This window comes from Alligator mississippiensis, chromosome 5 (genome assembly GCF_030867095.1).
Source record: "Alligator mississippiensis isolate rAllMis1 chromosome 5, rAllMis1, whole genome shotgun sequence".
NCBI lineage: Eukaryota > Metazoa > Chordata > Crocodylia > Alligatoridae > Alligator > Alligator mississippiensis.
In genome coordinates, this window is record NC_081828.1 from 10,117,909 (window position 1) to 10,143,794 (window position 25,886).

General features: G+C 47.0%; 1 protein-coding gene and 1 long non-coding RNA gene across 2 annotated transcripts; one reads left to right on the plus strand and one right to left on the minus strand.

Annotated features, from left to right (window-relative positions):
- Positions 1 to 3,989: 3,989 nt before the first annotated feature.
- On the plus strand, positions 3,990 to 18,617 carry DMRTB1 (DMRT like family B with proline rich C-terminal 1). The gene is made up of 4 exons (XM_006268747.4): positions 3,990 to 4,501; positions 6,384 to 6,616; positions 10,883 to 11,030; positions 17,412 to 18,617. Exons 1-4 carry the CDS (start codon positions 4,075 to 4,077, stop codon positions 17,513 to 17,515), a joined length of 912 nt encoding a protein of 303 aa, XP_006268809.1. The 5' UTR covers positions 3,990 to 4,074; the 3' UTR covers positions 17,516 to 18,617.
- A 3,447-nt stretch (positions 18,618 to 22,064) lies between these two features.
- Positions 22,065 to 25,383, minus strand: LOC132250730 (uncharacterized). Its single transcript, XR_009462318.1, has 2 exons — positions 25,216 to 25,383; positions 22,065 to 24,481 (listed from the first exon to the last, which is right to left on the minus strand). It is a non-coding gene; the product is annotated as an uncharacterized LOC132250730 (long non-coding RNA).
- Between the last annotated feature and the right edge of the window lie 503 nt (positions 25,384 to 25,886).

Consider the following 25,886-nt stretch of genomic DNA (forward strand, 5'->3'; position numbering starts at 1 on the left):
GCAATGAGACAGGGATGAGTTGGGGTTAGAAAGGCCTTTTGAACAATTTTTGAATTTTGGTTGATATTATGAAATTGTCACAATAAAAGTCAGTGTTTCACTGAATGCAGCTGTGTAAAAATACCCACCAAGGCCTGGGAGGGTAAAGTCACCTCCCTGCCAGACTAGGGAAAAGGGCTGGTTGTTCAGTCTGAATGGGTGGCTCTGTGACAGGTCTCTGGTGGGTGTCCACCTCAACTGCATGGCTAAATGGAGCACTTGGAAGCTGGGACTTTGCTGGTGATCTCTTTCTATCCCAAACACGCTAATAAATGACATACAGTAAAGACCGACAGCCTAATTAGAACAGCTAGTTCGACGTGCAGATGCCAAGACCTGATGTTCAAAATAAACTGACCAGACAGAATAGAGTGTGTTGAAGTCTCGGAGAGAGCAAAATGACCATTAGTTGTACAGACCGTACATTTGGTGACCGTATTATTTTTAAGGAAACCCAGGACGCTGAGTTTCAAATGAAGGAAGAACACCCCCTCTCCCCCTCCAAGTCAGTGGCACTGCTGCAGGCAGAGACAGAGGCAGGCGGGCAGGAGCGTGGGGTGCGGTCTGGCAGGGAGGTGGAACAGCATGGTGCTTCTGGCAAGTGGGCGAGCGGGCACCGCTGCTGCTATGCAGGAGCAAGGCATGTTGACCGGAGCAGGTGCTGCCCTGCCCACATATACCTGGCCTGGCTCCACTTGAGCAGTGGCTGGAGGCAGGGGCTGGGCTGGGCATCACTGCAGTCTGCCTGCCTTGCTCCCGGTGCCTGCCTGCCCACCTGGCACACCATGCCGCTCCACTGCCCTGCACCCTGTGCCACCTGCCTCTGCCTAGGTGGCCGATTCCAGGACTTTTGTTTGAATTTTCACCAACTGGCTTGGACTGGCCTATGAAATCTGGGACTGTCCCGGCCAAACTGGGACGTATGGTCACCCGTACAGGGAGAAGCTGGACTTCCCTTGGCTACGTTCTAGAGCCGAAGTTAGCAGGCTACTGTAAATTACAGAGATGGGTGAACCTGACCTGACAAACTATTTTGCAAACTATTTTATTACAAAATGCTACCTGCATGTAGATAATGCGATACTTCTTCTATATTTCATCCAAGATATTTTAAAAACCAATTCTGGAGAAAATAGATTCCTTATTGCATTTAATTGTTCTTTAAAAGTGGACAAAGGAATGGTGTCATAGACTTTAAGCCAGAACAACTTTCTTTATTCACAGGGAATCAAGATTTCTTTTGATAAATTGTGCACATCTGCTCTGCTGAGCAATCTTAATGCTGTGCGATAGGGCAGCTAACTAAAATTTATATATAAAAGAACAGCAGACTGGGAATAGCAGCACTTCTCAAACTGCCTGCAAAAGTATTCATCTTACTAGTGAAATAAAAACTCATGTCTTTAAAGAAAGCCAGTCTAGACAAGTTAGAGACAAATGATATGGAAGGTATAATAATTCCTGCATGCTACGATGACAAATGTTCACAACCAAATGCAGGTACCTTTCAAAAGTAGGGATCATTTATGCAGAAACTATCAGTGTCCACAGTTGCTGTTTTGGTCCTGAGAGACAAGAATAAAAAACAATATATGCTTGCTTAAAGGTCCTCAATATTAATATGATGTGGCTCTGGGACAAAATTTACTATAACAAATGCATATAACTCACCTACCCTGTGTCTGATGGAATATGAATGGATTAGGCATCTCAGGGAAGATATAACAACCTTTACCTAGAAGGATGTTGTTTATCTGATTTAATTTTACAGATAAATGTGCAAGTGCATGCTACATCTAGCAATGACATTGGGAGATGTCATTTGGAATCTGCCAACAACTTACATTTAATAGAGAGTATAGTTAGTTTTTAGAGTGGCTGAAGAAGTATTCTCCATCTCTCTAAGGCCCTGAGTCAAAATAGCAGCAATTCAGGACATTGTGAGCTTTAAGTCTAACTGAACTCAAGTCAACCACTTGTGTCAGGTACTTTCCTGCCTTGAGGCCTACGGATAATAACTTTCAAAAGTGACTAAGTGACTTTGGTGAGGTGAGATTTTCAAAGGCTTTTGGGCACCTAAAATAAAAATTGAATAGGGCTGGAATCAATGAGAGTTAGGATACTTTGAGGATTTGAACATGGGACTTGGGTCGAAGCGATTACCTTTGGAAGTCGAGCGCCCCCGAAAGCCAATGGTACTCACACTCCAAAGTTACACGGGAATTTTCCAAAATCTTGTCCTAAGTAGCTGAGTTTCAAGTCAACAGTTTTGATTAAGATCTGACCCCTTATGACCTACACTATGCAGAGGGCCTCCTCCACTGGAGGGGATTTTTCAACATGACTTTAAAGCAAGGCCAGTTCATCATTAATGTACTCTTGAAACAGCTGAGATAAGTACTTCAGCTTGTCCCTTGTTTCCCTGGAAATGGATGAAAAATTAGCCAACTGTTTTGCAGTTAAAGATTGTTTCATTCTGAACAGGTTTCTTTTCACAGGGCGAAATTACAGGCTTCAGGTCAGTCCGAAGGCCAAAATCATGGGACCTGTCTCTAGAGCAGGGGTGGGCAAAATGCGGCCCAGGAGCTGGATGCGGCCTGCTGGGTCATTCTATCCGGCCTGCGAGGCCCCTAAAAAATTTAGAAAATTAATATTTATCTGCCCTGGGCTGCCTGTCATGTGGCCCTCGATGGCTTGCCAAAACTCAATAAGCAGCCCTCTGCCCAAAATAATTGCCTGACCCTGATCTAGAGCCTCCCTAGGGCTCTTGAGAGCACTCCTTCAGCAGCAAACCCAGAAATCAGGTAGTAAAGTCATGCCAAGGGTTTTGTTTCCCAGATTTTGAAGCTCCACCACCTTGTTTTTGAGTTGAATGCATCCAGAGCAGGGTTGAGTGGATGGAAGGAGCTTCTTATCAGCTTTCTCAAGAGCCCTGGGGAGGTGGTACCGACAAACCCAAATTACCCCTTATCTTTGGGAGGGGAAGAAAATCTGCAGTATCATTCCTTACACTGCTTGGTGCTCAGATGTGCCTGTTGATGAGCTACTGTATAAGATGTGGGTTTGTAACTGCTAACAGTAACAAATGACACAGGGCATTTTATAAGAAATATGGAAACAGGTGCATTGGCACCTTTTCCATTTTAAACCTACGCTTGCTTCCAGTGTATAAAGGATTTGGGGAAAGAGAGCTACTTAGAGGAATGAGGTGTGCCTTCTGGCCTGACTGTAAACGTGGGGTTTGGTTGAACATTTGGAAGAACTGAATAAAGAAGCTGACACGGTGACAATCCCCTTACCCAATAAAAGTTGAAATTTGAAACAAAGTGGAACTGAAATCATTCAAGGTAGTGCAATTTCTTACAAAGGATGATAGAAGCCATGGGCAGTAGATGACCAAAGCAGGAGAGTGCAGCTTAGATGCAGCATAAAAAGGCTCTGCTTGCATGAAGAAAAAGGTGTAAATCAGGTGCGCTTCTACTCGATCTACGCATGCAAACGCAGGGCACGGGCACAGAAAGGGTTAGAGGCCATGTTTTTGCAGACTTGGCTGTGTCTACTTTCTGGTCAAAGCCATGCAGCCTTTTCTTTTATGATCATGCAACTGCATGGGAAAGGGACAATATTTGACAAGTGCCTTGTGCAGCCCCCAGCAAGAGCATTGCCCACCACTCCCCACCCAGCTCTTGGAAAGTGGAGGGCTCTGTCTGAGAGTAGATCAGGGCCTTTGGAGTAGCGCTGGCCCAGCCACCATACAAATGTGCAGGATTTCCTTGCTCCAGAGCAAGGCTGTCTCTTGCAAGCCCTTGCAGCATTGCTCCTCCTGCTCCTGCTGACAATCCTCCCTAGCCCCCCAAGCACAGAGTTGCTGGACTCAAATGAGCTCCTCCTTTCCCCATGCACAAGGCCTAGCAGCCTCACTTGCTACATTGTATAGCTGTGGGTACAAGAGAGAGCTGTCCCAACCTGCCTTGTACATCAGCTCCCAGCTCTGGCTGCGCCTGGCTGTCAGGTGCCTGCCTGGCTGGAAGTGCCATGGAGGCCGAGGATGCGCTGGCAGCTGAGAAGGCAGCTCTGCGAACCCCAAAGTGCTCCCGCTGCCGAAACCACGGCTTCGTGGTGCCGGTGAAAGGCCACGCGGGCCACTGCCGCTGGAAGCTGTGCCCTTGCGAGAAATGCGCGCTCATCACGGAGCGTCAGAAGATCATGGCAGCCCAGAAGGCGTTGCGGAGGCAGGGCCCAGATCCCCTGCCCGGGGTGGTGTCGCTACCTGCACCCTGCACCCCAGGCCACGGCGAAGGACGGGGGACGCCTGCTGTCAGCTCCAGCGCCTCTGATCGGAGCAGCCACGCGGTCGGGCACGAGGGAGCCAAGGCTGTCCCAGGACCAGGCAGCAGCAGCAGCAGAATGGTGACCCGCAGGGCCCTAGACGCTCCTGGCTCCCAGCCCTTTGGGGACTTCGGTAGGGACCAGCACAGCACTGGGGTATCTGTCCTGTTAGCCTCTACTGTAGATGGCTCGCTTCTGCCTGTCCATCTCCATTTCCTTTTGTCTGTCTGTGCGTCACTCAGCATCTGTCTGTACATCTCTCCGTGGTGGCTGTCTGATCAGCATCTGTCCAGCTACCTTTTCCACCTGTCTAGGGAAACAGAAGTCAACCTGGCCTCCCATGGCCCAGTGCGCCCTGAGCTGTTCCCCACTTGGGATGTGCTTGGTGCAAAACCTTGGTTTTGCAGTTTCTGAGCTGCATCCCTGAACTTTGTAGCTGCAGGAACAATCCCAGGCAGCTCCTGTGGTCGTTTCATTGTTTCAAAGCTGAATTCAGGCCTGTGTTCCCTGTTTAGGAGGGAAAGGAGGCAGTGGGGTGGGGGGAGCACAGCCCTCAGTATCCAGGACAGCACCTTTTGATTGCTCTTCTGAGCTGTTACTGACTTTAAATATGCACGCATCCTGTCCAGCACAAAGCCATATGCCCCCCAGCCCAGCACTTGCAAATGAATTGGGAAGCTCAGTGGGAGGCATCTGGGCTTGGTTGCTGCAATAAGGGCTAGGCTCAGCTGGAATAATTTGGTGTAAAGTTTATTTCATATTTATGTGCAGAAGGGGGTCAGACTCGATGATCTATTGAGGTCCCTTCTGACCCTAACATCTATGAATCTGTGAATCTATGAAATGTCGTGGTGGTTTCATCTGTCGCCTCTCAGATTGTTTCTGGCGATCTGGTCTTGGGCATGTGATTCCTAAGCAGGGTGTCACAGCACGCTGGGGTGCCTTGGGAGCCTTTCAAGGGTGCCACGGGATGCCACACAAGGGTAGCGCTATTAGGTGCACGCACACGATTCATCAACTAGACCCAGAGCTTGCAAATAAAAATCAGTAGTGTTAAAACCTTTCTGACTTGCTGTGGTCTTTCTGAGTTGGTTGCAATGGAAGAAATGCTCTGCTGTTTTTCTGTAGGCGAGAAAGCATTAAAAGCTAAGAGCGGGCTTTTTCTGAGGGGTGCCTTGAGTCGACGAAGGTTGAGAACTGCTGGGTTAGTCTCATTCCTTATTGAAACCCCAGACTAGGAGTTGGCTGGGCCCTCAGACAAAAGCAATCAAGAAGACAGACAAAGATAGACCATATGCTTTGGCAGATCCAGAGGAAAGGGAGGTTAACAGTATCAGCTGATCTGCCAGTGAATGTTTCTTTCTTCTTTTATTTTAATTTGCATGAGCCTCACCAGACTAGTGAATCTCTAGGAGCAATTTGTACGGATGGGGCTAAGCTGCAGGCAGCCTCGCTGTAAATGAGTCTCCACCTGTCTCAGAAAGATCACTTGTGAGGGGTCTGTTTTAAATGATAATAAAAGGGAACTGACTCTCTAAAAATTAACCCTATAACAATGACAGATAGCATCAGGCGCTTCGTTCCCCTGCATTGGCTTAAGTAATTAGTGTTGTTGGTGTGCAAGTCTTCAAGGGGATGATATTTCAGCTGCTGCCACTGGAAATCGAGCTGTCTTCATGCTTGTTACAGCAGCACTTCCAGGTGGAGGTGCTGCAGGCAGGAGTTTGCTGGCAGTTTGCTTCCAGATGCGCGTGGCAGAAGAGAATCCATTTACTCTTTCTTTGTTACCTGCTTCACCTCCTTATTTTCAGCCTTTCTAATTTCCCAGTAGTAAGTGTCTAAAAAAACATCCAAAATGATTAGCAGCTGCATGTAAAACCAACGGGCCAGGCTCGGTGCACCGTTACACTGGCTAAGAATAGAATCGGGCACCGTCAGTCTTTATTTAGTATTTGGATTTATTGTGATGTTTTTGGTGTGTTTATTTTGACTTTTCCTTCCTGGTTGTTTCACAGCCTACCCTGCTCTGCCTCCAGAGTGCCTGGTTAGCCCAGAATTCCTCGAGCGAGAGCCTCCGAAAGTGTACCCGGGGTATTCGGGTATGTACCCGTACCACCCATTCCCCATGGGCTTTGCCATCAATCAGCCCAGCTGCAGGGGCGTACCGGCATCTGCAGGGATCCCCCTCCACCGAGGTTACAGACATGCTCCCAGCAGCCACATACCAGCAAGTGCAGCTTCTCTGTCGGTAAGGAGTGATTTTTTTTTTTTTAAACTGCTGCTGAATATATTGCTCCTTTGCTGTTGGATGCAATCTTGCTGTTAAAGTAACCATGAAACGTTACCCTGGCTACGAGTTTCTTCAAACAGCAGCTTGATATATTAAGTGGAAGGAAGCACGACACATAATAGTGCTAAAGGTCTCGCTCCAACCCAGAAAAATCAGAAGTATTGTGACCGGAGGGTCCAGATCTTGCGTGTGCTCTGAGCACCCGGCTCCTATTGTCTGAAAAGACATTTCTGGATGGAAGGGCATTGTAGGAAAAGGTTTCTTAGGGAAAATTGCCACTAAAGTGTGGCTTTCTGTCAGTGTAGCTGGCAACCAAAATGCCTGTAGGGACGCCTCTTGGCTTCCCCAGTGAAATATCCAAGACAGAGCTGACGTCCAAAGCTGATGACAGCAGAAGTTCAGAGACTAACTTCCAAGGGAAGTAGTGCTGGCTCCTACCCTGGCTGTCTTTAAGAGGAGGCTTGATAATTACCTAGCTGGGATCATATGAGCTCAAACCTACCTGGGATCATATGAGCCCAGTATTCATTCCTGTCCAGGGCAAGCGGGCGGACTTGATGATCTACTTAGGTCCCTTCCGACCCTACATATATGAAACTATGAAGAGACAGGAGGATTCAGACTGGGGCAGTAAGGAGTGGACCCAGATGGGAAGAAGGCGGGTTGGGAGAAGGCAGTGCAAGGCTTTTATGATTCCCTGCTGCTGCAAAGCCCCATGGGGCTATGATATTAAGAAGAGCAATTGGGGGCAGCTTCATGGCTGTTTTTTTGTGGGTCTTGATTTCCTGCTGTAGCAGCAGAGAAAGAGCAGTGCACATAGCTTGGCCTGTGTCACTGCAGCACACGAGAGATGGGTCTGACCCTAAAACTGCAGGTCATTGTTTTACTGTTCCTCCGAATTGCCGCATATATGATATGTTAGGACAGAAATGGCAGAAGTGTCCACTGAAAGAGACACTGCCGAACAACTGAGGCCATTCGGTTGCTATTTTTTTAATTAAAAAAAAAAGATTTTGCAAATTAACAGAATGTGTTTGTGAATCTTAAAAGGAGATTTAAAGAAAACTGTTTTCCTTGCATTTAAATAAAATGCCATCTCTCTCCAAGGTAGCAAAGCTAAACATGCAGCAGGGTGCTAGGGGCAGGAGCAGGAAATGTCAGTGTTTAGCAATAGCAGTTGGCAAGCACTTAACATCCGTGCAAGTAAAATGGAGTCTGTTGTTGTGCTGGTCCCAAGTCAGAGAATTGCTACAAGGGAAACCCAGAACATAAATGATGAAAAGTAAATGTCTTCCTTCACCACTTTAAATACAGTAGTCCAGATAATGTTCATAACACAGGCCCTCAGAACAATAATACATTAATGGACTAGGAACAGTTAACTCTTATGTAGAGCGTGTTTTCTCAGTAGCTCTCAAAGCACTTTACAAAGCGGCTCAGCAGCATTTCCCCATCATCTTTTCATAAGTACCGTAATATAATATAAAATTGTCTGTACTAATTTTTTCCATTTTACTGTCGTTCCTACATCAGGTCCTTCAAAGAGAGCTTACCTTCAATCCCTGCCAAGCCTGAAAATCCTGTTTCTGTGTCAGACTAGGGGGTCCTGTTAGACTAAAGTGAGACATTGCAGTGTGAGATAAATCCAGGCAGCAGTTGTAGGTCAGTGTGATGAGCCCGCTCTTTTGTGAGCCTGCTGCACTTTTCTCTTCTGCTCTCGGGCACTGGAAATATAGCAGCCAGAACTTTCCTGTGGAAAATTTCTACCAAATAGAAAAAAAGAAAAGAAAACTGTTATATCTTGTGGTTCCACAGTAGTGGGGAGATCAGACTAGCAGAGAGAACACCACACAGCTTATATAGATGGTAACTTTGTAGTTTTGAATGGAAACCAAAACCGAAGGTAAAACATGGGACGCAAACAGAAGAGCAGCTCCCCGTTGCAGCTTGTGGCACTTTGCAGGAAGCGCTATGAGTTGTTTTCCAAATGGGAGGGGAGGAAAGGAGCAAATGGAGCTTGTTTTGGGGGTTCCTCAGCCGGAGCTGGAGGGTGGGGTGGGTGGATTGGAGCCCCTCCCACCTAGGGGTGGGCTCCAAGCCACCTCCCTCACCCTCCAGCATTGGCTGAAAACACCTCAGACCAAACTCCATCTGTTCCTTTCCCCCCCTCCCATTGTGAAAGCAGCAACAGGATGGGAGCTCCGCAGACACAAGTTACAGAACACGCGCTGTTTTGGAGTGTGTTCATCTGAACTCTCATTGCATGAGGATTCAGATTTTCACGAGATCGGGCCCTTTTAAAGTGGTCTGCAGCCGTACACTTCTGTTTGGTCACGTGTGTAGAGCACTTTCTGGGGCCAGATCAGGCAAAAATTGTCACTTCTGTCTGTGCCTGTGGTGTCTAAGGAAGCACAAAGCCTAACCACGTTTAAAGAAATGGTACCATATTTAATGACAAATGTATAACACATCACAAAATCCATCTAAAATTTCCATGGAAACTTGGCCAGAGTTCCAAAATGGAACATTTTAGAACTTTTTGATTTGGAAATGTCGCTGTGGTGCCTTACGCTCTTCTATTTTCCCTCTCCTTTGTAGACTAAATTTTCGAAGGTAAGGGGAAGGCGGGGCATGATGGTTAATAAAGTCCAACTTGGGGGCCTGGTTGATGAAGGAGAGTATGGACAGAGGGACACTTCCAGTTGTTAGTGTGGCCGGGGAGGGGCCATTCTTAATGTGTCAACTTCAAGGATTTTGATAAAAACACATGTGCTCATGAAAGTGAGAATCTGGCAGCACTGTCTGGAGACTAGCAAACTAATACCCAAATAATTCAGAATTGTACATATTATAGTTCAGCATTTCAGTGTGACTCCTTGGTAGTAAGCACCCGTGGCATTTGTTAACTGTACAAGGGCCAAATCATTAACAGTGGGGCAGATCTTGAAGTTTTCAACTCAGGCACTCAGATACTTTGTTGGCAGATATGGATGGTGTAAAATGTGAGGCCAGCAGCCTAGCCTCTTCTTGACTTTAGTGGTGCCTGAGTTACGATTTCTAGATTTCCCCGGAATAGGGATTTAATAGTGAAAAATCTAGCAAAAGAAAGCAATTACCATGTCACACATCCACCCGTGAAGTCAGTTCTGGCCTCTCCTTTGCCTAAGATGTGATCGAGAGCAACACGATAGAATTTGCTTGACATATTTCAGAAACTCTAATGATAGAAATTAGGGCTTTCAGATAACCCAAGACAAGCACAGGAACTAACAGCAGGTCGCATCAAGTGCAAAGCATAGTATAATATTACTAGCCAATTGCCTGTCAAGAATGACAGAGTGGGGGGCAGGAAGCCAGCGGGGATGGAGCCCTGGGTCGCCCCCCTCCCGGTCCCACTCCCTCTTCCCTCCTGCTGCTTGGGGTCTGGGCCTGCTCCCCCCTCCCCGCTGCAGAGGTGGGGGGATGGGAGGAGTGGGCTGCTTTGCTGGACCGGGCTGGGCCCACTGTCCCCCACTGCGGCAGACTGGCTTCCCCCCCCCACATAGGGCCCAATCCTCCCTACCCCACCGTCACCGCTGACACCACGGTGCACCCACTCCTCCTGCCCCCCACGTTGGGCCTGCTCGGGGATGGGAGGATCTGGCTCAGGGGCGACGTGGAGGAGGGGGGTGGGGGAGGAGTGGGCCCGGGCCCAAGGGGAGGAGGGGCCCACTCTTTCCCTCTCCCTGCTGCTGTGGCTGTGTCAGGCCACGCCCACTGTCCCCTCCCCCCCCATGGTGGGCCGGCTTTTCCCCTGCTCAGCCCCCCCCCCCCACACGTTGGGCTCGGACCTGCTCCCTCCCCCCTGCGTTACTTGTAGGCAGCAGGGTGGGGGGGGGGCAAGGCCAGCCCTGATTGGCTGTTTATCAGCCAATCAGAGCGCAAATAAAGAGTTAGGCACAGACAGACAGACGTAGGCTTTGATAATAGGATCCATGCCAGCATCGTGCAAGACGCACTTCTTGTGTCTCAGGTCCAGCACCTAGTTGCACGGCACGTGACTCAGAAATGACAAGGCCAGGGGCTGTGAACCAAACATTTCTAAATACAGTGTCACAAAACAATGGCTGTGACGTGGCCTTGATGCCCTCAGGAGCAGTGCAAGTCGGGACAGAGTTTGGCCTTTGATTTGGCGGGTGAGACTCCATCTGCACTGAAGGAGCTTTGTTTGGTATGTTTGTGCAGATTCCAGACGCAGGGGGAGATTTCCGACAAGGTTACTACGCTCCGCTGCCTCAGTTTATACCGCCGGGCTTCCTGCCGGGGATTCACTATATTCCATCGCCGCCCTTTCCACTCGGCGTGCTGCCTGAAGCATCCAAGGACGCAGCTGGTAAGAAGGTGTGAGATGAGTGATCTCATGCAGGAGCCATGACAGATCTTGGTAAAATGGATGATGTCTTTATCTCATTAAGGTGTAAACCTCCAACAAAAGTGTGCACCTATGGTGATTTCACTTTGGTTGGTATATATTGTGTACTTCTCTACAATATAGTTTATGTTAATGTTTATACAGCTGTTGCTCCATTACTAACCATGCAAAAGCCCATTAAAGTCAACAGGAGTATTGTATCTGGAGGGACAGTAGAACTGGATCTTTATTGTGTAATTAAACTTTCCAGGTGGCCCTTATTTGCATGCATGCTATACCAGTTTCATGTTGCCTTCATCTTGTAGTGGAAAATAATTTACAGGAAAAGTGACAACAGAATCGGTGAGAAATTTTCAGCCAAAGAGGAGTTTAGTTAGAATATACTGATGTATTCAGCCTAAATTGTTTGACCCAAATTATCTTGATTTCAGAGACCCCCTGCTGAAGCAAAGGTGGGAGGGTCCCCATGGCACGCTACACGGGACCTCAGTGTTTCAAGAGTATGCAGCTCTGGGGAAGCCAGCCATGTTGGGCACCTATATACGTGCAGCGAGGCTGCTCCGTCACCCTGTATTACAGATATACAATCACTATGGATGTATATCTGCCTTCTCTCAAACATGGGATATAAGTTATGACAATAACTGAAAATGAAAGGTAAAACATTATTTATACCAGAAATATATAATAGCTCATCTAGTGTTACCATATTTCCAGGCTCAAAAAAGAGGACACCTGTCACTGGGGAGGAGGGCAGAGGGAATATGATGGTGGCAGGCAGTGACGTGCCCCTACCCATTCTGTTGCCCCTCACTGACAAGCCACCTCCCACCAGCCCTGCTGCTCCCCCTCGCTCCGGACCCACTGACCCCAGTCTGCCAGTGCCCCTCATTCCCAAACAGCAATACCCTGCCCCCCACCCCTTGCTGGTGCCCCTCACTCCTGACCCACAGTCCCCTGGTGCTGCCAGTATCCTGCACACCCAACCCACAGTCACCCGTCCCGTCCCCCATGTCCCTCACTCCTGATCTGTAACCCCCTGGCCCCCTGCCGGTCCCCCTAATTCCTGACCCGCAGACCCCTGCCCCCCTCCCAGCCCTGCCACTGTCCCTCACTCCCTACCTACAGCCCCTGCCCCCTGCCAGCCCTGCTGGTGCCACTCACTCCTGACCCACAGACCCCTGCCCCCCTCCCAGCCCTGGTGGTGCTGCTCACTCCTGACCCGCAGACCCCTGCCCCCCTCCCAGCCCTGCCGGTGCCCCCCACTCCAGACCTGGAGCCCCTGCCCCCCTCCCAGCCCTGCTGGTGCCACTCACTCCTGACCTGCAGACCCCTGCCCCCCTCCCAGCCCTGTCGGTGCCCCTCACTCCAGACCTGGAGCCCCCCGCCTCCTACCCAGCCCTGCCAGTGCCCCTCAATCCTGACCCGCAGACCCCTGCCCCCCCAGCCCTGCTGCCCAAGCAGCTCCCGCATTGCTCATGCACACGCTTTCTCTCTCTCTCTGTTTACCTGGCTTGCCAAAGCCCGTGCAGGGAGTGCCGGACCCCCAACAGCCAATCCCCTTGCCTGCTGCTCCCAGCCCCAAGCAGCCAGCCCAAGACAGCGGAAAACCTGGACATTTGCTCTTATTTTAAAAACCCACCTGGACACAGTGCAGGGGTCCAAAAAACAGGACATGTCTGGGACATATGGTAACCCTAAGTGCCTCTTGATTAATTGAGTCTGCTGGAGCATGGTAGTTACTCCGCTTCAGCAGACTCCAGCGTCTTGTGTATCAGCATCCCCATGCTGAAAAAAAAATGGCAGGAGCACTTTAATTAAAGCTCATTTGACGAGCTGGGATGCTGATACATGTGGCTGATACATGAGACTTGGAGCTGCTCTAATTAAAGCGCCCCTCAACCCCCAGAGCACGTCTATAAATGCCCGTTGTGCCAGAGTTTCCAGACATCTGAACGGCCTGGAGCCCCAACTCTAACCAGGGCTTGATTCCTAGTTCTGCAGTGAGGAGCTTGGAAATCCAGTCAAACCCGATGCTGATGAGGCCTTTCAGGATGAGGTTGCCTAACAGAGCCTAGCCTCAGGACTTGGAAGTCATGGGATGAATTTTAGGAGTGGGTGGCTCCAGGACTTCCCCATTTCAGGAAGCAGGCAGCCCAGGGAGCCAACTGTGGGAAGTCTGGAAGTCCAGAGGTGTCTGCAGGTCTCTTGGGAACCTTAGCAACTTCTCCATTAAATTGAAACTATTGTTAGTCTCAACACAACAGGTGAAGATCCTGGCAGGGAACATTTAATTTCAAAATGTTCTATATTGATGTTCCCAAAACTTTTGTTCAGAATTTCTGGGTTACATGAAAAGTAAAGCAATGTGCTTTTCTCCAGAATAGAATACAAACTAACTTTAAAAAAATGTATAAATGTATTTCAAAACAGAAATCTTGCATTTTAGCTGGCTGTAAAAAAATCATCACCTGCCCAGGTTATGGAAGCAGTATTTTAGACAAAAGGACTCAATCCCCACACTATTATATATTTCCTATAAGGATAATGTTTTATCTTTCATTTTTCAGTCACTGTCATAACTTATATCCCATGTTTGGAAGATGGCAGATATATGTTCACAGTGACTGTGTATGTGTAACTAGTTTGACAAATTGAAATATAGCCATTTGTGACCACAAGAGGGAAGAAACGCTCAGAGAATGAACCACTAGTACCAGCAAAATGAATGCCCTTGCTTATGCAAAATTGTTGGTGAAAATACTTATATACAAACTGATTATTTCTCCCTTATGAGGCAAATACATGAATGTGATCAAATGCCTTGTCCTTGTGATGGACAGTTTACAAATAATCTGCCTTTCACACATCTTGGGAGAGTTCTGTCTCTCCTGAATTACACGGAGCAAACTAAAGAGTGCATTAGCCTCATTGAATCAATGGGGATTGTGCTTATCATAGTTTCTTTACTGGAAACACCATCATAATTTCATTTGTATCAATAAGCAGAAATAAGGATGTCCTAAAAGAGTGGATTTTGGACATAAGTTTTCTGTGGGATTGGGGATGGCTGAATTAGATATTCCAGTTCAGGTTTGTTGTAAAGACAGGTGAGATCAGGTCTAGAATCAAATCTTCCTAGAGTGCAAGGATACTATTGGACCCGGGGACTGACCTTAGAATTGGGATTCCCTGTCTAGTCCTGTCCTGTTGTAAATTAGGAGCGAGACCCCATGAGTCTCGCAGCAGGGGCAGCTTTCTCCCTGCTGCCTCCGTTGTGAGCTCTGCCGTGACACTGGCTGTGGCACTTGCAGCGTGGACAGCGTGGGGGCAATGTTCTCCCTGCTGCCCCGCTGCAAGCCCTGCAGCTGACAACGCTCCCGCCATTGCAGACCTTGTCAGCCCCGGGCCGGCAGCAGGGGGTGCAGCCCTGTGGCTGGGAGTCCCTCAGTTGATGGGGCTCCTAGCCACAGGGGGGAGCACCTGGCCACATGTTCCATTAATGGCATAGATAGAACAAGTGGCAAAGTTATTACACATTTTTTGTGGAGTAACTTTGCAGTTTCTTGCTTGTTTTATCACACCATTAATTGCTTGGACATGTAGCTGGGTCACAACTTAAGGTGTAATTCCCTGGGTAATCATGCCTTAAGCGTAACGTGTAGAGGGGGACTCTAACACACTTGAGCTAGTGACAGACATTACATATAAACCAGTTTAAGTGATCAGAAACTGGTTTAAACCTATAATAGAATAGGCAGTGCACATAAACCAGTTTCAAAATGGCCAAAACTGGTTTAAGATAGACCTGGATGAATGTAGGGGATGGGACTTAACTGATTTAGGGGGGAGACGAGGGAAGAGCCCCCGTCCACAGCCCTGGTCCTGGTCCCTGGTGTGCAAGGGTTCCCCCCGTGTGAGTCACTGACATGCAGGTGGGAGCAGTCCCTCCAGCCCAGGGCCAGCCTTGATCCCCATGCTTCAGTGGGGGTTCCCCTGCCCTGGGCAGGTTTCCTTGAGCCCTACTGCTGTGCCCGGGGGGCTTGCATGGTTCAGCCCCAGGTTTAGCCCCACTCCTGCAGGTGCAGGGGGGACAGTCCCTCCAGCCTGGGGCCGAGCCAGTGCCTTGCATCAGCCCACATGGGGGGATCCCTGCCCCGGGCAGGGTTTTTGAGCCCTGCCACTGGTACAGAGGGGGAATTCCCCACTCCCACCCCTTAGTCCCACCCCCACAAGCGTGCAGGGACGGGGAAGCGAGCCAGGGCTGGACTGCACTGGGGGGGGGAACTCCCCCTCTGCACTGGCAGCAGGGCCCCGGGACCTTGCCCAGGGCAGGGATCCCTTACTCAGGTGCGGGGGGTCCCCCCATATCAGCTGATGTCCACTGGCAGGGCCCCTGGTTGCAGGGACCATGCTCCCCGCACCTGTGAGGGTGGGGCTAAACTGGTGCCAGACCATGCGGAGGGAGGAGTTCCCCCTCTGGCAGGGCTAGGGGGACCCTGCCCGGGGTGGGAAACAAACCCCTGCTTGGCCCCATGTGGGCAGATGCCTGCTGCTGACTGGGCTGGAGGGACGGTTCCCGTCTGTGGGGCACAGTCAGGCACTCGGCTGCATTCGGGTGCCCTCAGCAGTGGCCACCAGGCAGGGAGGCGTGCTTTAGTGCCCTTGGCTTCTGGCCTGGGCCGCTTCAGGCATCTGGCTGCCTTTCGGGATTCAAATATGAATGTCTGTTCACGTCATTATTGGTTCAATCTACGCAGCTTAGAGAAACCTGCGAAGATTGAATCGATTCAGCCTCGGGCTTTTTGACTGTCCGTACTTAGCCCCTGAAGTCAGCGGGACTCAGGAAACTGTTCCTGACAGCAATATCTGATTGTAGGAACAGGACTTTTTGGTATCGATATAAAAGGGTCAGTGCTTTTCCTTTCAATACAAGAGAGTGAGGGTGAACTGGACCAGTGATAGAGGAAATCAGGGCTTATTTTTATATGTATTATGTTTAGCATTTCAATAGGAGATACAGAAATGTATGGTAATATGATAAGGTAATGTAAATCTAGACATCTTTGATACCATTTCAAGCATGTTGCTCCTGTTTCAAGTCTGGGGAAAGGATAATAAATATTGAGGAAAGAAAGTAAAAAAACCCTGATAAATATTATTGTGGTCAGGTCCAGTGCAATCTTGCTGTGGTTTTTTTTTAGAAGAAAACGAAGTCAAACCAACCAAGTTGACATTGCTAGATCTACTGGATTCAGATCAAAACAAGGAAGTCAGGGTACTGAAAGACTTTGATGGAGTCCCCTACCACCTATCAAATTGAAGCTTCTTAATTCATTAGGATTTTATTTGCTGATTTGCACTTAAAAACTCCCTCATTTCCTCAACTCCTTGTCTAGTTTGACAGATAGTTTAGAGAAAATTGATATACAAAATGCCAGCAGAAAGAAAACATGGTGGGAAAGGATATGGTTTTGAACCTCTGCCTTGATGGAAATCCAAGGCAGCTTACAACTGAGAGCTGAAAAGTCTTCCATGGTTGCAGGATCAACAGAGATTTGATTTTGCAGCTGAATGTTTGGATTCGTTTCCAGTTAGGTTTATAAAGGTGACTTAAAATCTACACGTTAGATGCTGCTGTAATATTCCACGTCGTAATTTTTGTAGAAAGGTCATAGACATCCTTTTGATGTAATAAATACCACATGGTAAGTCTTGCTACGTGCAATGGTGCTAGTTCACCACCAGTTGTAACAGAGAGCAGAACATGGTGGTGGGGTTATTTTTCACTGAAAGAACGAGGTATTGAAAAAAGAATCCTTATGTATGGATATGAGGGAACTTTAAAGTGGATAACAGCACGTACAATCTTGGTGAATTAAGGAGCTCCAGTTTGATGGGTGCTTGGTGGGCTCGGTCAAAGCTTTTGCACCTTTGGCATCCTTAAATGTGCATGATGGTGGACAGGCAACGTGGCTTGCTCTAGGTAAAGTCACAAAGACATTGCCTTTTAATCCTTATTTTCATATGGCCTTAACTTTCCAAACTACTTGGCATGGATGCAATAAGTGCATTTTGCCATTTTAAAAAATTCTTGCTTTCTTCCTTAGCCAGGGCTGGGGCAAGATCAGCTGCTGTTTGAAACCCAAAGTGTGACTTCAGCAACCTTAGTCCTCAGAAAGGCCAAGCAGCTTTGACTACTTGGAGAAAAGACTGGGCTGGAGTAACAAGGGTCATCTTGCATGGGCAGTCACAACTAAGGTTGTCATGAATGGGATTGTATGTCGGCTCCATTCTTTGTCTGGAAACTCGAGAACCTCATACCTTGCTTTTGTGTCCTAGCTGCCTTCCCCGATAGCCAGGAATCCGGAGCGATCTGCGAGTGCAGCCAGCCATCTTCTCAGGAGGAAACGGACGGAGATCATACCGTGTACCCCAAACATTAAATGCTCCAGGGAACAGCTGGGTAGCACCCATCACACTCTTCCTGACAGGGAAGATCATTAGTTAATTGTGGGCTAGATTAGAAGAGGGGAATTCACCTATTTTATAGTCGCATTAGGACTACCAGCATCACTGCTCCGGCTCCATTACAGCTGCCATTGTTCGACCCGGTGCGTCTCACCAGCACGCCAACCAGCAGAGCTTTTTTCGTGTTACAGCAAATTAGTGCCTCCTAGAAAAAGAGGAGAGCAGTGGAGAATTGCAGCTCTCAAAGTTGGAGTTCTTCCCTGAGCTTTCTCTTGCTATTTGATGTCTCGTGGTGGACCTGAGTACAGTAGGCCCAGTCTTGTCCTTGCACGGTCCAGGCAGCATTCAAATTCTGCATCGTTTGAAGGTCTCTTACAAAAAACTTGTTCTCGGTGTTGTGGAGCAGTTCAGCCATGGGACTTAGAACAGGAAAATCAGGGGAAGGGACATTTTGCTGACAGATGTGTGCAACTTTATTGAGACACTGGAGTTCAGGGACTTAGATGTAAGAGAAGTACTTGGTTTGGGACATTTGTCTATGAGGGCTTGGAGGAAAATTGGAAAGAGGGGGTCTCTTTTTGTTCTTGATAGACATCTAGTGTCCCCTCAGCACTGGGCCCAGCTGTCTTGAAGAGGCACCCTCTCTTTAAATTGTGAATGTGTTGCAAAATTGGAGCACCCTGGGCACCGTGCACATCTGTTCCAGGCTGTATAACCCCAAATAATTAAAGCTGAATACTGAAGTTGATTTTTAAGGCGCATGGGCCAGCAGTCCAACATACGCAAATTAGAAATTTCTTTTGAGCTATAGAAGAAATTAGTGGATGTGCTGTAACTGGAGCAGAACACCAGTGTTGATCATAAGCAACCTCAGTAGAACACACTGTCTGTCGTATGAGGACAATAATATTCGAATACTACTGGAAAAAAAAGCATTTCTCTTGCTATATTGACTTAAGAAAATGTTTTTGTGTTAAGTAAATCAGTTGTTAATGTTTGCATAATTGCTTGTGTATAAGTAAAACAAGGTGCATTAAATAAGAACATTAAAATTTACATTTTGATTTGATCGTTAAATGTTGAAGCTTGTGTAATTTATCCAGGCCACTTCAAAACATTTCTCAGAACAATTCGATATAGCACCCCAGCCCGGAAAGTGATTTCGACTTCAAGATTATTACTTCAGTAGTTTCTGAATGCTATTTTAGAAGTGGAAGAATAAGGCAAGGTGAACACACTTCACTGTTTCTTATGTTTGGTATGAATATTAGCAATATTTTGCTAAGCTGAAGAATTAAAGAAGCTAAATTCCAGTTCAAACTCATTTCATATTGAAAAGCGGGGTAAATTATCAGGTCAAATGGTTTTGCATTATGGTGGTGGACAACACCTGTCCAGGGTGTTTGGGGAGTGAAAGATGGAGACTGTATACTTTAGATTGCCAAGGGAAGGTAAAAAAATAATTTACAAAGTTTATATTGGAGACTAACTTGCTGTAGTGCACACTTTGAACCAGATTTGCAACGCATCTCAGCCCTGAGTCTCTCCCATCAAAAACAATGCAAGCCGCCCTAACAATCATGACTGATGTTGAGCAGTATTTTAAGTGACTTTAATTTAACAGACTTATTCTCCCTGTTGCATTTATCTCTTTAAAACTCCAGCGAAAGGAAGACTCCAGCACACTCTTTTCAATGACTGCAAACAGTCACTACTGCTTGTGTCAGATTCTGCCTCCAGGTGGGAAAAACACACTCCTTGTTTTCATTTTCTGCTGCTGTTTTCTTTCCATTTGTAAGTGTTTGGGGACTTTTGCTTGGGTTGTTTAGATCCTGACCTTGTGTCCCAGTGGGATTTTCCTCATTGCATCATTTTTGGCAACCCTTACTTTTAGCCCCTAATGGCTCATGGCTACATACCCCATTGGTTTGATTGTACATCCCTGGTCATGATAGACAAAAGAGCCGTGATGAAACTTTAGAGCGTGTTTACTCCTGCTCTGACATCAGTTGAAGCTAATAGAAAGCATTGATTTGACTCTGATAGATGTGAAACGTTTTTATATCCTGCTAATATAAATGCAGCGGAGAGGAACAAGTAGGTAGAACGCCACGCGACCACCTAGTTCTCTGCCTGGCCACGACAAGCATGCTGCTGGCCATGATTGGGGAAACTTTCAATTCTGGCTTCCTCCGAGTAGTCGAGGAGAGCTGGATTTCTATTAAGCTTCTCCAGTAGCTGCTGCAACTCATGCCAGATCCCAGTGATCCAGCCTCGACTGCTCAAAACTCTGCTTGAAACGACTGGCCTGCAGTTTCCATTGACATCAGTTGAAAATGCATCTCTATTTGAGAACGAACTTTGGCACAAGTCCGTTTGCTGGATATACTGTATTTTTAGGATTATAAGTCAGCCTTATTTTCCTCAAAAAGAATGCTAGGAATCATACTTGGCTTATGCAGAGGGTTGACTTTTTAGGCCCCTGACAATTAGGCTGTAATCATGGCTTTTTTCCCCCAGTTTTTGGTTGATTCTCTCAGAAACGCTGAATATGGGGGTTTAGAATAGGGGTTGGCAACTGTTTAAAGTAGTTATAATCATGGACTGCTGATGCCCTTGCTGCTACGGGCCACTGATCGCTTCAACAGTTCTCCCTTCCATAGACCCCATTCCCCTGCTGCCACCCCTGCCATGTGCCACCGCCTCTGCCATGCACCCCAATGCATTCCTGTCCCCAATGCCTATCCCCAGTGAGAGTGGGGAGAGGCGAATTTGACTCCAACTATAAGCAGCGTCTGGTGTAGGAGGCAAGGGAGAGCAACAGGGATGGGTACAGAGGTGGATGCTCTGGAGGGGGTCAGTGACATGGTGCAGGGCAGGGAAAGGGGACAGGGCAGGCCAAGCTGCCACCGATCCCCTCCTTGCTACTTTGCAGGCCAGATAAGGCCATGGTTCCTAGGCTGCAGACCCCTGGTTTAGAATATCCTCATTTTCAGGGAACCAGCTGTTTTTCCTAAAATTGAAGCTTGAAATGGGAGCTTGACTTGTATACAGAGTTAACAGGATCAGAACAAATACGGCATCAGAAGTCTTGTCGCACGGGGCTCCTTTGTTCTCCCGTTGACAGCCATGTGAGTTTTGCTAGTTATTTTTGTGGGAATAGTTCAGCGCTCTATTTATCTTTAGTTTTATGCCTATCCACACAGTGGGAACATCTGGTTGACAGGCCTTTACCATTCTAAATCAGGTGTTTAATTTTTGGTAAATTTGCTTTCCAGGGGATGATGTTTTTCATTCTTGACCTGTTCAAAAGTGATTTTTCTGGTATTTATGAATTTAGGAAATGTTTGCACAGTCACATCCATGGATTTTGTATTATCTAAGTAAAACCTTTTATTTTATCATGCAGTCAGGAAATGCATTCACCAGTTCTTTTGCACTCAACGTTATACAAAAAAGCAGTGTAAGTTAGCAAGGGGGCACAGCCAGTCCATACTGAGCTGACTGGGCATTATTTTGAGTTGTCGTGGTATTATTTTAGCCCTGTGTTTCAGTCTCACCTGACCCTCTTTAATAAAAGCATGCACAGCTCATTACAATTGGTATTTTTATACAGGTCTTAGAGGGTCCTAACCAAGGCTATGATTTTTATTGCTTTTTGTTGTAGCTGAAATTGCACCAATGTTGGTCAGATTAGTAGAACTTCAAAATATTAGAACAGTGCACTGTGGAAAAGACCCCTGCAAGCCTTTGGTATGCAACGCTACCATTGACTTTGGTGGTGATTTTATGCATGAACCGCTAATAGAATCATTATGAGTCCATTCATTTTTTGGAGGCAGCTTTTCCCCTGAGCGCACATTTCTCTGGATGTCATTTTGAAAATTTTGCTTTTATTATTTTTCATCTTTCAGTTCCCTCGCATTATGTCTAGCATTGAAGCCATGGCAGAAGGACGGTCGTCGTTTGCATGCTGAAGGGAATCAGCTGGTTAGGCGCTTGTCCTTCAAACTCTTACACTAACAAGAGGACCTTTGCGTTTAGAAGAACTATTTGCCAGAGTCTACAGCTGACACATGTGAGTTTTAGGTATGCAGGCCTGGGGTCCAGGTTTTGTACAAAGGTGTCTGTGACATTGCCCAAAACCTCAGTATATTGTAGATTTGCATTTTCTACATTTTCCACGGGAGGTTTAGAGTATAAAAAAAACCATGCGAATGGTTTCTGGAAAGGTCAAATAGCATTTGCATTCTGCAAACATATGTAAAAATAATTTGTCACTGTCTTAAAGCAGACTGTGAGATGGTAACGTTTTACAGTGTCAGCTTTTGTTTCTGGACTAAAGCCTGCTTTTGTTTGATACTAACTGGAATGGGGAAAACTTAACTCTTCCCAGGTAATGAAAAATGGGAATGTAGTGGGTATTCTTCGTCTTGGCATTATGTCCAGCCTATGTGAAACTCTGAAGGCCCAGCAAGAATACAGCTTTTTCCACATTAGTGAGTAATTAATTGTGAACAGTAATCCAGTTAACAAGCGAAATATTTAATTGCCTACCAATGAAGTCAACAGTTTGCTGGAAAAAAATATTTCTCCCCCTAAAACAAATCATTCTCATGACAGCGATTCTTTATGATGTGAAACATACCTGCTTTGGAACGGTGGAAACTTTAATTAAATCATTCTTCATCAGCAAATGGGTCTGGTTTTCCTATTTTTGAACACTATTTTACTACTCCAGTATTAGCGCTAGTCACAAAGCTATGCCTATGTTTCGCCTGCCAAAAAGGCATAGAAAAGTCTACGGACTGAAAGGAGGACTTTGTTGAGTTTATTCTTGAAGTTAGGGTATCGCTAAATGGCTTTCTTCACCGTGGCTCATCGTTAGAGCGGCTGCTTTGACAGACGGGGCCAGTTGCCCGAGTTCGTTCTCACCAGAAGAGTGCTTTACTCGCGAACAAGTAGTCCTGTGTGAACAAGTAGTCCTATTCGTTTAAATGTGAATATATGGACATAAATGGTCATCCATGTGAGTAGGGGTTATAAGATCTAGCACAGGGGTGGGCAAAATGCGGCCTGGGGGCCGGAAGCGGCCCGCTAGGCCGTTCTATCCGTCCTGCAGGGCCCTTAAACAATTTAGAAAATTAATATTTATCTCCCCCTGGCTGCCTGTCATGCGGCCCTAGATGGCTTGCCAAGACTCAGTAAGCAGCCCTCTGCCCAAAATAATTGCCCGCCCCTGATCTAGCGCTTAACCTTTTTAAACACCAGATCTATTGTCAAAGTTTTTTAATTTTAACTATCGATTTTTCTTGTGTTGTCTGTGCTGCTTTCCCTTGTTGTCCCCTTTTGGTCCTTTCCCTGCTAGGGATTTTCTTGAAGGAAACCACAAGCCCACATTTCCTTTCACACTAGGAATATCCTCGCTCCGGTGTGGAGAGCAGGGAACCCAGCACATAGCCTCTGGGCACGGGAAAATCCTCTGGCATTGGATTAAAAAAAATCGAATACATTTTTGTAACTAGAAATCACACGCATGTCCAAGCTCCAGCTCCATCCTTTATAAGGAATTGATTCTCCGCTGTTTCATGCCATCTTTTGCAAAATCATTCCCAAGTGCATGTAACGTGCTACCATTGTCACGTGCGCACAGTGCTCGGGTGTGGATGCCCACACAAAAAAGTGCAAAGCAGGGGAAGGTCATCACTTGAACCTTCAGGGTGCCGTGTCAAGCTCTCCGGGGTCCCATTGCAGATCTACCCTAACTCTCCATGTTTGAACAGTCACTTCATTCTGGAGATATTCTGGTTTCAAATGGGCAGGATTTGTTACTCTATTAGGGCTTCGTTATCCGTAAGAGTCCATTGAGCTACCCTAACTCTTCCAATTAGATCTCTGACCATGGCTGTTCATACACCGTGTGAAGTCTGGATTTACAGCAGGAAAGAAAACAGAGACAAGAATCCTATCAGGCACAATAAGGTTACTAGGTGTGAGGAGAGAGGTATCACTTGATCAATTCTTTCCATATGTACAAACCACATGGTACATACAGTATATAAAGACCTGGTGGAGCCTGTGTTATCATCTATATATTTAGTTAGTAGTCAGGCATCTCTTAGCAATAGCAGAATAATCCATACTAGAGTAATAATAGAAATAGAATCACTTGAAAAAATGGAAGGACCTTTTAGATTGTGCCACTTGCTGAATCTCCTATTCATTTCATTGAATCTCCTATTAATTTCATTGGATTTCAGACCTAATTAGGGCCTGAGTCTGGTCTCTCACTGTTTTTGCACCCATGCACCAGCTGATTTCAATCGAGATCTTCTTGACTTACACCAAGCATCAGCGTCAAGCTCTAAATGTCTTACAGGTATTATGAGGTACCCAGGCCACAAGAGGAAGGCAATGCAACTCGAGTCATTTTTTTCCCCCGAATCTGGTTTAAATAACAAGCACATGTAGAATTTCTTGGGCGAACCCGTGCATTTTTTCAAGACGGGTTCTGTTCCCCATTAGGAAGTGTGTTCTTCTGAGCAAATTGCAGATGTACAGTTTTGATGTTCTTTTGTCTCAAAAATATGGTCACAATTATATGATTAAAAAGTCTCATGTAGCAACATGTACCCCTGTTTTGGAGATGCATGCTTCCCTTCCTCACCACCTTTCTCGCATCATTGCAGCGTGTTCAAATGCGTTCTTCAGTTCCTACGCCCTTCAGTCCTGGGCCTGGACTTTTACCGTAGATATTCACATATGTTTCAGCCAGGCTCATTACACCCGTCACTGAAAGCTGCCAAGCAATGGTGAGGAGCCCACGGAGAGTCAGTCCACCAACTGAGTTCACTGCCTCCAAATTATTTATTGATTTTTTTTTGGTCCTTGCAGGCTGCAGCATTTTTCAGAGCCAGTAGAGTGATTTTCCATAAATAAATCTAGGAGGGTAGCAGACAGACGGATGACCATTAAATATAATGGGAAACACCGAAGGATCATTTTAAACTGAGAAAATTAAATTGCAGCAATGGAAATTGAGGTGTGATATTAGGAAGAACTTTCTAAGGATGAGACTGGGACAGATTCCCAGAGAGGTCATGGGATTTGTGTCCCTGGCATACAGGTATTTATTTAAACATCTGTGTGCAGTGGTTTAGAAAAGGAGGATCTGGCCGTGACCAGAGACCTGGACCTTTTGAGTACACCACCAGTGCCATGTCTCTAGGACAGGGGCTGGCAATTATTCTGGACAGAGGGCCGCTTACTGAGTTTCAGCAAGCCATCGAGGGCTGCATGACAGGCAGCCAGGGCAGATTAATATTAATTTTCTAAATTTTTTAGGGGCCCTGCAGGCTGCATTTTGCCCACCCCTGCTCCGGGAGCCTCTGAAAACAAAGAACACCGGCTCTCCAGAATGGATCCTGTGGTGTAATGGGAGAGGGGGAAAAGCAGAACTTCAGCTTTGACTTTCTGGTTGCGTGGCCTGGGGTCCACAACCAAAGTTGGCATCTCCTGCTGGTGTTTTAATTCAAGCTCTGAAATACATGACTTACCTATCTTCTATTGTCCTGCCCTGGAAAACTGACCTCATGAACTTCCTAACATTTAGGACAGCAGAGATCTTGCAGCCAGAGCTTACAATGCCTTCATGCAATCCAACCCCTGGCCTCACCTCCAGCAGGAGGGACCCAGAGACGTGCAGCGCTGGTTCCAACGAGAGGAGTCGAGGAAACAGCTTTTTCTTCGGGCATCAACTGGACACTGGGACCGGCTTCGTTTAGCGCAGGGGTGGGCAAAATGCGGCCCAGGGACCAGATGCGGCCTGCCAGGCCATTCTATCCAGCTCACGGGGCCCCTAAAAAATGTAGAAAATTAATATACATCTGCCCTGGGCTGCCCGTCATGCAGCCCTTGATGGCTTGCCAAAACTCAGTAAGCGGCCCTCCGCCCAAAATAATTGCCTGCCCCTGGTTTAGCAAGAGAGGATGAAAATACATTTTTTTTCTCTACTGATGAATGCAGTTTTCAAAGATTGCTTATTAGGGCCCAGGAAAGATAGTGTTCCTAGAATTACCTTCAAAAGCCCCAAACGGCCTTTTGGGCAGGTTCTGCGTAGATGCCAGTGTACGGCAACTCCGAGCGCTTTGCCTGGTTGCAGATCTCTGCGGTGAATTCAAACCTCGGCCATGCCCCCCGGGGAATATTCCTTCATCTACCCAAGGGAAAGCAGATGGATTTGTACACATCCAAAATAAATGCGAACCATCCAGCCTTCGGTTTCACTTGCTCGATACAATCTCAGAAACAATAGTCGACATCCCTGGCACTGAGACAGCTCCCTAA